At 35.7% G+C, this 14,275-nt stretch overlaps 1 protein-coding gene and 1 non-coding gene across 7 annotated transcripts in view; one reads left to right on the plus strand and one right to left on the minus strand.

The window, feature by feature from the left end:
- Adk (adenosine kinase) overlaps positions 1-14,275 on the minus strand; it is a 459,652-nt gene that overhangs the window by 21,682 nt on the left and 423,695 nt on the right. For all 6 annotated transcript variants that reach the window (XM_078039904.1, XM_078039883.1, XM_078039886.1 and 3 more), the window contains one exon: positions 13,461-13,547. In XM_078039904.1, coding sequence (XP_077896030.1) covers positions 13,461-13,547 — 87 coding nt within the window. The remainder of the gene's footprint in view (positions 1-13,460; positions 13,548-14,275) is intronic.
- Positions 1,731-1,837, plus strand: LOC120886050 (U6 spliceosomal RNA). The gene has a single exon (XR_005728823.1). It is a non-coding gene; the product is annotated as a U6 spliceosomal RNA (small nuclear RNA).

A 14,275-nucleotide genomic window follows, 5' to 3' on the forward strand; every position in this document is an offset into this window, starting at 1 on the left:
GGGGCTTAGCTGAGATTTTTGTGAATCTGAATCAACCTTTAGTACTAACTGGACCAAGGGCAAACAACTTATGGTTCTTCCAGTGTCCAACTTGTAACAATGCACAAAAGGTGAAGTGAGCTAACCTAGTATTCTCTTTCAGGGACCAAAATGGAGGACAAAGACAGGCCAGTAAAGTGGCTGTGAGGCTGGAAGAAGCAGACATGCAAGGCAGCTGAGGAACAGGGTCAAGTGAAGCACTGGAGTAAAGATCCATGGATACCTGCTGCCCAGGTCTGCAGAACTGACTTGAATCTGGAATTACCATTTGGCTGTCCCTTCAGTGAAAACCTCCACTTTTGGTTCTTGTTTGAGATTCTTCTTATAACAGATAACAGTGAATTCTTACTATAAATCAGACACTAGGCTTTATAAACATGACTTCATTTAACTTTGATAAAAGCCCAAATGAGGGCTGGGGTTGTGGCTCAGCAGTACAGCACTCACCTTGCACATGTAAGGCCCCGAGTTTGATCCTCAGAACCACATAAAAGTAAATAAATAAAACAAAGGTATTGTGTCCAACTACAACTAAAAAATAAATATATATATATATAAAAAACTCAAATGAGGTAGGTACTCTTTATCTTCATTTGTATAGATGAGGAAACTAAGCTTTAGCGCTATTAAGTAGTTTGTTCACAGTCTCTGCTGTACTGCTATAACCAAATACCTGAGACTGAATTATTTATGACAAACACATTTATTTTGTTTAATAAAATAAACAAAAAGTTCAAGATCAAGCCAGGTGCAGTGGCACATACCTATAATCCCAGCAGCTTGGGAGCTAACACAGGAGGATTATGAGTTAAAAGCTAGCTTTAGCAACTTAGTGAGACCCTAAGCAACTCAGTGAGATTTTGTCTCTAAATAAAATAAAAAAAGGGCTGCGGATTTGGCTCAGTAGTTAAGCACCCCTGGGTTCAATCTCTGTTACAAAAAAAAAAAAAAAATCAAGATAAAGGCACTGGCATTAGGGGTCTGCTGAGGGCCTTCTGTTCATATGACAGAAGGTGGAAGGGAGTGAGAAGAGAGCAAACTAGGGGCTGAGGAGGTGGCTCAAACGGTAACGTGCTCGCCTGGCATGCGCGGGGCGCTGGGTTTGATCCTCAGCACCACATAAAAATAAAATAACGATGTTGTGTCCACCGAAAAACTGAAAATATTAAAAAATTTTCTCTCTATAAAAAAAAAGAAGAGAGCAAACTAGCTAAAAGTTGCATGAAGTCTCTTTTGCAAAGAGCCTTAATCCCATTAATGGGTGAGCCTAATCGCCTCTTAGTGGCATCACTTGAATATGAATTTTGGAGGGGACACAAACTATTATGTGTTTGGTACCAAGACTCAAACACATCTTTTGACCTGTTGTCCTAATTACTATACTATACTATGCTATAAAGTCTTCCATAATGTTGTGTGCTTCCTTACCAGATAAATAAAGAAAAAATTTGTTGATCCAAACTAGGTGAAATAGGTTTGTTGCTTTTATCCAAACGAATCAGATGAAACAGTGCCCTGAAGCTGATGCATGGCTGCCCTACTGTATCTTGCCTCTTTCCCATGTCACAGGTCTCCTCACATAGATGTCATTCTCTAGAAAACTGAATAAATAAATCACTGTATTGTGGGGATTTTGAAATGCACATTTAAAAATAAGATGATATGTTATAATCATTAAATCCATATGCTCTGTACTCACTTCAGCAGCACATGTACTAAAATTGGAATGATACAGAGAAGATTAGCATGGCCCCTGTGCAAGGATGACACGCAAATTTGTGAAGTGTTCTATATTTAAAAAAGAAATCCATATACTTTCTCCTCTGTCTTTGAATACTTGAACATAGAAGAAAGATCTAAATACAACTGTGAAAAATAAATGTTCTCCTCTACTGTTTGAAAAAGAGGTCTAGTGGTATTCTTTTTTTTTTTTTAAATAAGACTGAGTGTTTTTTAATATTTATTTTTTAGTTACAGGTGGACATAATATCTTTATTTTATTTTATGTGGTGCTAAGGATTGAACCCAGGGTCTCATGCATGCTAGGCAAGCGCTCTACCTCTGAGCCACAACCCTAGCCCCTCTAGTAGTATTCTTTTATGTAACAAAATTTTACAACATGCTACCTTCATGACTTAAAGACTGAACTCAGGATAGCATCTGGCTTAGAACTACATGGGCAGATAAACATAGGACATAGCATTTCAAAAGTCAAAGAAAATCCTCAACATCTTTTGTTGTCTTTCTGACAGTCTGTTATCTTAGGCTTTAGAATTGGTCATCCCTCAAATATCATAATTTTTCATCAGTAATGTAGGCAGCCTAAGGCAGTGGTACAAGAAGGCATGAGAAGTTTACTATGAAGCACTGAATAATCTATTATAGAAATGGAGAGGACACATTAAATATAATAGCTAAACTTACTTTTAATATTTTTTTTATGTTCATTGTCCTGAGTGATCTTTTTCCAACTATGATGTTTTTCCAGTCATTTACATGAGGGCAGGTAGAATGTTTATATGAAGACTTTCATCAAGCTCAAGGCTAATGCATTTTCTACAGAGGGTAAGCAACTCTTTGATTCATTTCTTGCTCAATATACACTAACTTTTATCATTAAGATGACAACTAAAAGCCAGCTAGAATACTTTAGAATCTTCTTTTTTTATATTTTCCTTTCCAATCAGTATGCATTTTACTTTTTTTTTTTGGTTAATGTTTTTTAGTTGTTGATGGACCTTATTTATTTATTTATGATGCTGAGGATGGAACCCATTGTCTCACACATGTTAGGAAAGAGCTATATCCCTGAGCTACAACCCCAATCTCCTTCTTCTTTTCTTTTTTTTTTTAGTTGTAGTTGGACACAATACCTTTATTTATTTATTTATTTTTATGTGGTGCTGAGGATTGAACCCAGTGCCTCGCGCACATGCTAGGCAGAGTGTTCTACTGCTAAGTAACAACCCCAGCCTCAAGCCCTTTCTTCTTCTTTTTAATTTTTTTTTTTTTGGTGGACACAATATCTTTATTTTACATTTATGTGGTGCTGAGGATCAAACCCAGTGCCTCATGCATGCTAGGTGAGCACTCTACCACTGAGCCACAATCCCAGCCCCCCTATCTTCTTTTAATGAAGGTATTTAGAAAACCAAAATGACATCGATAGTTTTATGTTTCTAGGTCATGTTGTGGGCAAAGACATGTCAGTGTACTAAAGATGATAACAATTTTTTTTTCCTACAAGGACACATTTTACATTGTTTTATAATTATTTTACCAATTCATTAAAGGTGATTTTTTTTTCAGAAAAAAATGCATGCATTTCTTTAGTTAGTATGAGTGCAGATTACTATCTCTTTACGTAGGTTTTGGCTCTAATTGTATTTTAGTGAGAGCCTAATTACTAGAAAGAGAAAAATCTAAAAAACTTTAGCCATTTTATTAATATGTTTAAAAAGTCACAACCCTGAAATCTTTCTGTACCTGAAAACACTGACAAATGCTTGGTTATTATTACTAGAGCAAAGTTTTAATAAAAGCTAATTAAGCTACAAAACTCCCAAGTGGTTAACTGATTTTAGGGGCTAAATTTCTAGTACTTCTAATTATCCTGTGATGGCTTTACTTAGTGTTTCACAACCATGACAGATGACAATGAAAAACTGCAGTGAAATTCATCCATCCTGACACTGTGCTAAGCATCAGCTTCTCCCTCTCCAAGTAAAATCAATACTCTGTTTGAGTAAACACGTTTACAGCTTTATTAGGATGTCTTGCTTGTTCTGTAACAGCTACTTGAAGCTGTGGTAACAAATCGACTCAACTCAGTTAAACCTAGAGAGCTGGGTAAGAGGCCCATCGATAAGGTTGTTATAAAAATAAACTGCAGGAGATCAGAAAGCTGGAGCAAACAGTCTGGTAAATGTCAATATTTTCCCTTACAGAGGATGACAAAAACAGTGAGATAATGTGGGAAGTCCTTTTCCCCCCTGAAAAATGTTTCTGTTTCAATAGGATAAAAGCATTTCTACTTTTTGTGCACAGCTCTTCTGAATGAAATTTTCACTTCCTAATTCCCATGTGAATCCAAAATAGTAAGTTAAAATAAATACTTGGCATTTTTCATGTCATTTCACATTCTTTATTTCCCTTAATATTTAGAGACATATTTTGGCCTTCACTAGCTTTATAAAATAGCCTTTTCCAAGTTAACACGAATATCTGTGATGGTTCAACCTTAATTTCTTCTTCTTTTTTTTTTTTTTAAGAGAGAGTGAGAGAGGAGAGAGAGAGAGAGAATTTTTTTAATATTTATTTTTTAGTTCTCGGCGGACACAACATCTTTGTTGGTATGTGGTGCTGAGGATCGAACCCGGGCCACACGCATGCCAGGCAAGCGCGCTACCGCTTGAGCCACATCCCCAGCCCAACCTTAACTTCTTTTCATTAAAGAAACAAAAGTTTTGTCATTCACATTTGGGAAGTCATTTCAATGGAATGTTCACTCCTGTACTAGTATCTATGAGACTGATGTTATATCTTTAAAATTAGGCCTTCCGGGCCGGGGGTGTGGCTCAAGCGGTAGCGCGCTCGCCTGGCATGCGTGTGGCCCAGGTTCGATCCTCAGCACCACATACCAACAAAGATGTTGTGTCCGCCGAGAACTAAAAAATAAATATTAAAAATTCTCTCTCTCTCTCCTCTCTCTCTCTCTTAAAAAATAAAATAAAATAAAATTAGGCCTTCCATGTTTTTGTATTTAACAAGAGCAGATTGTGCTGGATTTACGTAGGCTGTACAACCTCTTGAGTAGTAGTGGTATGTATAAAATATCTGCTATCTATTAGGAGCAAGCCTCCATTGTGGGCACAGCTCTACCAAACAAGGACTCGTTCTCATTTAGATGTCCACAGGTTGCTCAAAGAAGTAACATCTGGCAGGAAATTCCCACTTCAATTTGGCTAGCTTAGACTATCCAGATGTGACAAAGTAATGGTTTTCCCTTGCTGAAAAGTGCTTGCATGTAAAGTTTTTTTTTCTTTTACATTCTATGTAGTCTAGTTACTAAATTTTGTTTTGTTTTGACTTCATAAATTGACTACCATTACCAACTAGTCATGAGCTCACATAACAACTTGTAACCCATGTTAGAAAACTCAGATCTCTCAGGGGAAAAAAAAATTGGCAAACATTAAATTTTGAAATAACTTAAAGAGCCAATATGCCTGCCAGGGTAAGGTCTGTCCTAGCAGGTATTTGCATAATAAAAACCAAAGCTTAAGTGGTATCAGATGGTGCAATGGCTGACTGGTACAGGAAGTCAATTCATAGCTAAAGTTCCTTCACAATAGGACAACACACACTCCTAACATAAAGTGCACAACTAAGAAACAATGTATGTAATATATAGGCTCAGGGGCATTGCTGCAGCTATGAGAAAAAGTTTGGTGTCTTACAGATATATCTGTCAACTTATTTCCTCTTTGTGGTGGCTGAAACTGGAAACTTGTTTAGTGCTACTAACATAGCTCAGGACACTGTATTTAAATTTAAAACAAAACCCTTCCATCCAATTTAAAAATACTTATTGGGGCTGGGAGTAAAGCTCAGTGATAGGAATGCTTGCCCAAGGCTGGGGTTCAATCCAGAATACTGGGAGATGGGAACAAAGACTTATTGGGATGAGGTCATAGCTGTTGGAATAAGATGATACTATGCTATTTATGTGAGGCTGTACTTATGCCCTTACTCATAAGCAAGAAAACTAATTTTGTTACTATTTGACTCAATTATTAAAAATCCTGTATTTGACAATTTCTCATAGGATGATTCTAAAATTTTAAAAGTTTTTGATGAAGGAAACATTCATGAGAGGCAAGTACTCAACCACTAAGCCACAACCCCAGCCGCAATGATGATGGAAACATTTTAGCTTGCCATTTATTTCATGAGCTAGAAATAAAACATATATATCTGAACTCCATAAAATGTCAATATTAACGGGATAATTAAATGAAAAATATATTAAGAACCTGTGTTTATAGCCTAGGTTGAGGAACTCACATCCAAAGTGAGAGAAGCTGTTACTTTAGTAATCATATTGCAATTTTTTTGTTTTATTCAGATCGTTTCTGATATTATATAGTTTTATAATATCAAAGATTATATTTCATGCAAATCACCACATAGTTTGAAATATTCTGTCCAATGACTTACTAGCCATGGTCTTAAGGTTGGCTAGGTTCTGTATCCATGCAACCCACATGTGACTTTATTTACTTTAAATTACATTAATTATAAAGTCAACAAAGGACATTGTAAAAATATTTAAACATCATTGAGATATGTTTTGATGTCACATGACAAAAAGTGACCATTGCATTCTCCCACCTCCAAGTATACCCACAGCTAAGTGGTATGTTTCTCCATGGGACTTTTATATGCATTTATAAATATACATACAACCTATACACATAAGATCACTTAAAATAAAATATAAATGTCATCATATCATACTTATTATTCTGTGACTTTTTTACATTCACTTATGAAAAAATCATCTAGAAGGTTTCTGTGAAGAAACAGGCTAGATATTAGGTAAGCCCAAAATCTAACACTTGAATATCATCACTATTCTAATTTTTTTCCCTAAATTTTTATTTATTTCAGTTGTTGATGGACCTTTATGTTTTATTTATATGTGGTGCTGAGAATCGAGCCCAGTGCCTCACACATTTGAGACAATCACTCTACCACTGAGCCACAACCCCAGCCCCCATCACTATTCTATTTTAGGGCCATAAAAACCTGGCCAAATAATTTTGAAGAATTAACAACTAAATATAGTTGATAGATAAGTCTCAGCCTTTTGGATTTTTATAGAACGCTGAAATTTTCCCCAAAAGATTTTAGGGATAAACTTAAGTTTGTCAAACTTTAATTATGCTAGGTAAGAATATTTAAAAACTTGCATTATTTCTAATATTATTAACAAATGAGAATAATTTAACTCCCCCAAAGTAGAAAGGACAAGATTTAAGGATGAATACATTCAGTTTTATGAGAGCTTACTAAATTACCTCTACCTTCATTCACATTGACACTGACTCATAAATACAGACTGGTAGCAATCCATAGACCAGTGTTTAGAAAATCACTTTGGCCAGTTTTCTTCACTTAGAGGGCAAGATAAGATGATAAAGTTGTGGAATGTAGTACAGCAAAATGGTTATGGGTAAAACTTCTGGGTTAATGTTGAGTTTGAATCTTGGCTTTTAATGTGATCTTGGGCCGAGTAGTTACTCTTATAAAATTCTAAGACCAGAGGGACAAATTTACAGAACTAAAAAAATGGGCCGGGGACAGTGGTGCAGGTTTATCTATAATCAGGAGGTTGAGACAGAAGGATCGGAGGGAGTTCAATTCATCCTCAACAAAAGCAGGGGGCTAAGCAACTCAGTGAGACCCTCTCTCTAAATGAAGTACAAAAGAGGGCTGGAGATGTAATTCAGTGGTCATGTTCCCCTAAGTTCAATCGCCGGAACCAAAAAACAAAACAAACAAAAAAATGGATTTTTTGCTTTAGATCAGTGTTTTGAAGGTGGTTAGTTATGCATTAAAAGCTAACAAGTATGGGCTAGGGTTGTGGCTCAGCGGTAGAGTTCTTGCCTAGCAAGTGCGAGGCCCTGGGTTTGATCCTCAGCACCACATAAAAACAAATAAAATAAAGGTATTGTGTCCAACTACAACTAAAAAAATAAATATTTAACAAAATAAAACAAAAAGCTAATAAGTACACACTGTATGAATCAGATAAAGTAGGTGAAAATGACTAGATCCATGTAATAGCAGCTCGGAGTCGGATCCACTAAAGGATTCAAAATAATTCGAAGTGGCTCACTAATATTCTAAGTCAGGAAACCCCACAAATATATTTTGCCATGTCAAAAGTGTAAGAAAATGAACTTTAGAAATTTTACTTATGATAATCCTATGAGTCTCTGCCACTAAGTGCAATCTCTTCACGTTCAACATCTTTTTCTTAGAAAAATAAACAGGAAAACTAAGGTTCATGTTTAAACTTTTAGTATCTGATTGTCTAATAGTCTACATGATTCAGATAACCTCTGTCTTACTACAATAACTACAAGATAAAGACTTTTGAATTCCCTATTTATTTACAATTGCTTTTAGATGGAAGCCATCTAGGATATTAGATCTTTGAGGGAATATTTGTGTTTTCTGAGAAATTCCAGATTTTATCCTAAAATTATCTTATATTTCATATGAACTAAAGTGATCTCTCTCTTTTTTTCTCTTCCTCTCTCACAGCTGCAGAAGAATAATCTTTACCTCTTTTAACTACAGAAGGCTTAAATAATTGTAAGCAGGGTTCTTGGAATTGGGTCCTGGTCCAACTTCAGCTTTACTAAGTCTCTTGATTTATAACACTAATATAGCATGTAATGAAGCATCCTGTTTTGTAAGGGTATGAATATCTTTTCTCTTCCCTTGCATTCTTGATCTGTGGTGAATATTTCATATTCCTAACAACCAAGTCAATTCCATACTTCCTTTGTTGATTTTAAGGCAATTTTTTGTTTAAGCAATAAAACATAGAAGATGTCCTACTGGAGTAGAAAGAAGGAAAGGTGGTAATATTGCTATAGGGATATTTAGCAGTGGGCAGGTTGATCACCACCAAGTATATCCCTAAGAGACAGTGGGTCATACCTAGGAGGGTTTTGATTTTTGAGTGAAGAAGTGTAAGAAACAACGGGCTGAACACCCACCAAATTATTTTCTAGTCTTCTGAGTTGAAAAGTAAATGAATGCATGGGTACAGAAAAAAGAACAAGTCACAAGAATTCTGCACTATTTCCTTGCCCACCACTATGAAGCAGCAATTAAGAACTGGGGAGGAAGCTACAAATGTTTGGGAATAAACAAACATGGCAAGGATCAAATATACGAAGATAATTAGAGAATCTGCAGCTCTCTGAAATATAGACAGGTGCTACAGGAAGAGGAAGCAGCATCCTTGTTCTGCAAACAAAAATTTTTTAACCCAAATCCTTTTCTAAACATGAACTAGTAAATGAAATTAATACTCCTTTTTATTATATGGGGAATAGGATAATTATTTACATTGTGATTGCTAAGTGGCCTTAAGAGTCATTTGCATATCATGGGTAATCTTTTTTAGGATAATACATTTCCCCTGCTAAGGCTGTGATGAGAATTTTAAAAACAAAGGTACCCAGAGGAAGCTGGTTACCTTACTATCACTCAAAATAAAATATTCTAAGTTATAGGTGGCTCTTGACCATACTTTAAAAAAAATTATTAGTTTTAATCCGTTACATTGACCATACTTAATGAAAGGTTTTATCCTAAGAATGTTGGTCCTTAGGTGGGGTCACGAGTCTTTTACTTGAGAATAGTATACTTGTGTCTGGACATAATCTGTCAAAGGTATACTCACTTTCAGTCTAAAGATAATGTGTAGGTCTAGTTCAGATACTTATAGTTCCCATAAAATAAATGACTAAATAGTATTAAATTAACACAGGCTGGTATTGACAGCCCAGTGGGAACATATTGATTAGATCCCCTTTCATGTTATTTGTTATGATTTTTCTTCTCAGTTTCATTTACTGGGAAGACATAGAGGGGAAGAGATTTCACTGGGAACAATGACAATGCCTGTCACAAAATGTTCTCAATGTTTCCATTTGTTACTATGGCAGTGACAAAGAGGTTCCAAATGAAAAGGCAGACCTGCTGTGACAAAGCACAGCAGGACAACAGAAGAAATTTTCTCCTGACCTGGGAAATTAGGAAATCATACTTAGAGATTATAGAATTGTCTCTATTTCAAAAGGTACAATCCTAGCACTTGGGCTTTTGAGAAAGAATGTGAAAAGAGTAGTTTCATCAGGGCTGGCCAGCGACAAATAAAGAGCAAAGGTTACCAAGTGCTTAAGACCTCCTAATAGAACAAGGAGGTATGCTTGTTAAGGCTACAGGGATTTGTCACTGTAACTAAACCCCTGAAATTGAACTATGAATTTATGTACACTTGGTGTACTTATTTAAAAATTATACATGAAAATCCATGATGAAGTCAGGGATTGTATATCTCTTAAATGGCTAAAAGGAACACATAGCACCCTTGAACTGAATTATGTTATCAGCTCTTAGTAGCTGGAGGATGGTTTATCTAAAAATTTGAAATTTATGAAAAGAAAATTATTGTTCTTTGATGAGTTAAATCACCATAAAGTAGACTGGAATATAGATATGCCAAGTCACAAAAGACAGAAATACTCTTAGGCCAGCAAAACTTGAAAGTAACAGGATGAATATATTATCTGTCTAAAGATAGAATATGTCAATCAGAAAGGAGATATGTTAATCAGGCAATGAAGCAAAGAAAAAGAAACTACTTAGTAAATGTATAAGTTGCCAGAGCCTCTCCATCTGTCCAGGATGGAGTAAGTTTTAACAGCAGGATTAATTTCTAATCCCTGTAGAAAGGCTCTCCCTGGTTTGGAGATGGGAGAAGGGGATTTTAATGAAGGGCATTTTCAGTATTTGCAACTAACAAGACCATTTCTATTTAAGATGATTCCATCAGGTAGCTTAGCCTAGTGCTATTAAACAATTGATTTATACAACTTCTTTTATTCAGATTCCATATTAAGCAAGCTATGATCTGGTTTTCTGGATCTCTGAATGCAGTTGATTCTCCTGAATAGGAAATAGCTCTTGGTTCACTCTCACCAGGGACTATAGTCCTTCATTTCTATGCTTTTGGTTTCTTTCTTTCTTTTTTTTTGGTACCAGGGATTGAATTCAGGAGCACTCTGCCACTAACATCCCTAGCCCTATTTTGTGTTTTATTTAGAGACAGGGTCTTAGGCTGGAGTTGTGGCTCAGTGGTAGAGTGCTTGCCTAGAACTGTGAGGCACTTGGTTTGATCTTCAGTACCACATTAAAAATAAATAAATAAAATAAGGGTATTGTGTCCAACTACAATTAAAAAAAATATTAAAAAGAAAAAAAAAAGACAGAGAGATAGGATCTCACTGAGTTACTTAGTGCCTTGCTTTTTGCTGAGGCTGGCTTTGAACTTTCGATCCTCCTGCCTCAGCCTCCTGAGCTGCTGGGATTACAGGCTATGGCGCCCAGCTGGTTTCTTTCTTTTACACAACAATCTTACCTTAGAGTCCTCACCATCTTATCAAATAACAAAGGCCCCCTTTCAATAAATGAATTCATCTATGCAGATAACAGAAAGATTCTCTTTAGTAAAACCAGCTTTTATCAGGAGTCAGACTCTAGAGCCAGAATGCCTGGGTCTGGATCCTGCTTTGGCCACTCTCTAGGTATGAGACTATAAGCATGTTTGTTAATCTCTCTCTGCCTCGGTTTCTCAACAGTAAAATAGGGTTAAAAATAATCTCCCTTGCTGGGTGGAATGGCATATGTCCATAATACCAGTCACTTGGGAGGCTAAATCAAGAGAACTGTAAATTCTAGGCCAGCCTGGGCAACTCAGTGAGACCTAAACTCAAAATAAAATACAGGGATGGGGATGTAGCTCAGTAGTAGAGTACCTGCCTAACAAGTGTGAGATCTGGATTCAATTCCCACTACCACACCCCCCCTTCCAACAACCACAGGAAGCTTTCTGAACATTAAATTAGTCAATGCATGTAAAATGACTGGCTAGTATGGTACAATGTAAAGGTTATCTATTGCTATTTCTGAATAGCTTGACTCACACAGAATACTGAAAGGCCAACATAAGTATACCATCAATAAATTAATAGGGTGTTCTTCTCATTGCATGACCTAGTGTTCTGGGATCTGGGATCTGATTATCCTGGGAACTGATCAGAGTGGGCTTAAAGCAAGAAAAATATCTACTAACTGAGATATTACAAGTGAAATACTTCCTAGTTTCAGCCTGCTTTATGCTTTCCCTACTCTCATTTCAACACTATGTAGTAAAATACAGTGTTTGGAGACTGTATCAGTTAGAAATGAATAAAACAAGGAAGGCGCCAATGCTAACCCAGGGGTCATCAAAAAAACTTTGTTTTTAAGGAATACGGAAATAAACTGATGGAAAAATTAACTAAAAATTTTTATAAGGCTCTTCTGACCTATTTTTTTCCACATGCAAATAAATGGCAGTCAGACTGACTAAAAAAAAAAAAAAAAAAAAAAAAAGAGGACCATGAGTTCTATATGGTCTGCTTTTTTTGTATAGCTGGAGAGCTAAGAAAGGTTTTTACATTTTTAAAGTGTTATCAAATGCAAAAAAACAAGCAAGCAAGCAAATAAACAAAATGAGACTATACAACAAAGTCTTGCAAAACCTGAAGTATTTGCTGACTAGCTGTTTACAAAAAAGGTGTCGACCCCTGCTCCACAGTCTCTTTCCTTTTTACTTGCCTAACTGAACACTGATAATAAATATAATGAGGCTAGTTAAGTGAAATGGGATGAAAGGCTGAAAATCCAAAATTCCAATTGCTTTAATATAGTTTACTTATTACTCTAACCACAATATGTGATAGCTAGCTGTTCCTATATCAGTATTGTAAGGATAGCCTCTCTCTCCTTCAAAAAGTCTACATTATTCCTACCAAGTATTGGCAGCATTACAACTAGTGAGGTATCTATAAAATAATCTATTGTTATAGGGCTAGAAAGCCTAGAACCCCTGGGCCAGAGATAGTGGCTAATTAGGATACCATCATATCTATAATTCCCACTAAGATATTATGTGTCCTACTGCATGTCAAAGACATAGAATATTTGCTTGCTAAGTTAAAGATCTAAAGTACTTGAGTAATACACACATGGGGTGCTAGTGTACAAGTTTCTGGACTAAGATTTCTAGTTTAACCAATTTTTTACCAATTTGAGATAATCCTTTAACTCTTTCTAGTATAATAAACATCCACTATTGTGTTAGAAACAGATGTTACAACCAAAAGATATAATCCAAAGACATCATCCTTAGTCATTAGCATAATGTTTAATATTCATCACAACTTGTTTTAAAGAACAATAATGTGTTAGCATTTAGGCCTGAAGGGCTATGAATATACTATATACTGTACTTGATGCAGTTGTTTATGCAATATTCTGACAGATACAATTAATCTTGTGAAAACGATTGGGGTAAAGCATAATAGCAAATTATCTTTGCCAAACACAAATTCTTCCTATAATACAATCTCCTCATAATATGATGATAGTAGCAGATGGAAAGAACATTAGGAGTTAACTATTTAAAAGAAGAAATTAAGTTATGCAAATTAATAAATTTTGGCCATGTGGTAGAGACAAGGGTTAAAATGTTTAACTTAGAAGTAAATATAAAGTAAATGAGTCTGTACCTCCAACAAATGCATCTCCAGCTCCAATGGTGTCAATAATTTCTTTCTGGTCTTGATCTAAGACAGCAAAAGCAGTGACTTCATTTTCTGCAATAGAGCCAAAGAAAGGCAAACTGACTTCTTTTTGTAATATTCAATATATAAGCTCTTCTAATAAAGTTTGACGCTCCTTTCTTAGCCATCATTCAAAGAAAATGAGAGGACCATGAGTTCTATATTCTGTACTTGCATACTTGGGTACCAAGGTTCAAAGTTATCTGCAAGCAATGCTTTTTAGTTTTTAGCAAACAGATGCTGTGAGAATTATACCCAGGTAGTTCACATTTTTGGGAATGATTGTAAATGATAGTAGTACCTTGTTGGACAATACAAATGACTGAACAGAAATTATGAGCTAAAGAAAGTGTTTACATGGCTTGGATCATGCTCTCTAATAAAGTTTCAAGCCTGACTGTGCTCCTGGCAGTGAAATCTTGGATATGGTTAAAGAGCTATAAATTTCCAAAACATATTAATGAGTCTTGGATGCTTCTTTACAGAAAAATCACAATGGCACAATAAAAACACTACTATTACTTTGCTATAATATTTCAAGCCAATGTCAAGCATTATTGATTTTAGTTAGTTTATGACAAACAACCTAATCTGGTTACTTTTTTTGTGAAGGAGTCACTATCTGTCAGCTAACAAAAGGGAAAGCTGCCACTGAATGCATGGACAGAACAAAAGGGGACAGTGCAATGGGCTTTTGTCCTAGCACAGTCAGGGACAGTGCTTATAGTTTTGGCTATAGAATAACCTAACACAGTACTTTA

The sequence above is a fragment of the Ictidomys tridecemlineatus genome, chromosome 1 (assembly GCF_052094955.1).
Source record: "Ictidomys tridecemlineatus isolate mIctTri1 chromosome 1, mIctTri1.hap1, whole genome shotgun sequence".
NCBI classification, from domain to species: domain Eukaryota; kingdom Metazoa; phylum Chordata; class Mammalia; order Rodentia; family Sciuridae; genus Ictidomys; species Ictidomys tridecemlineatus.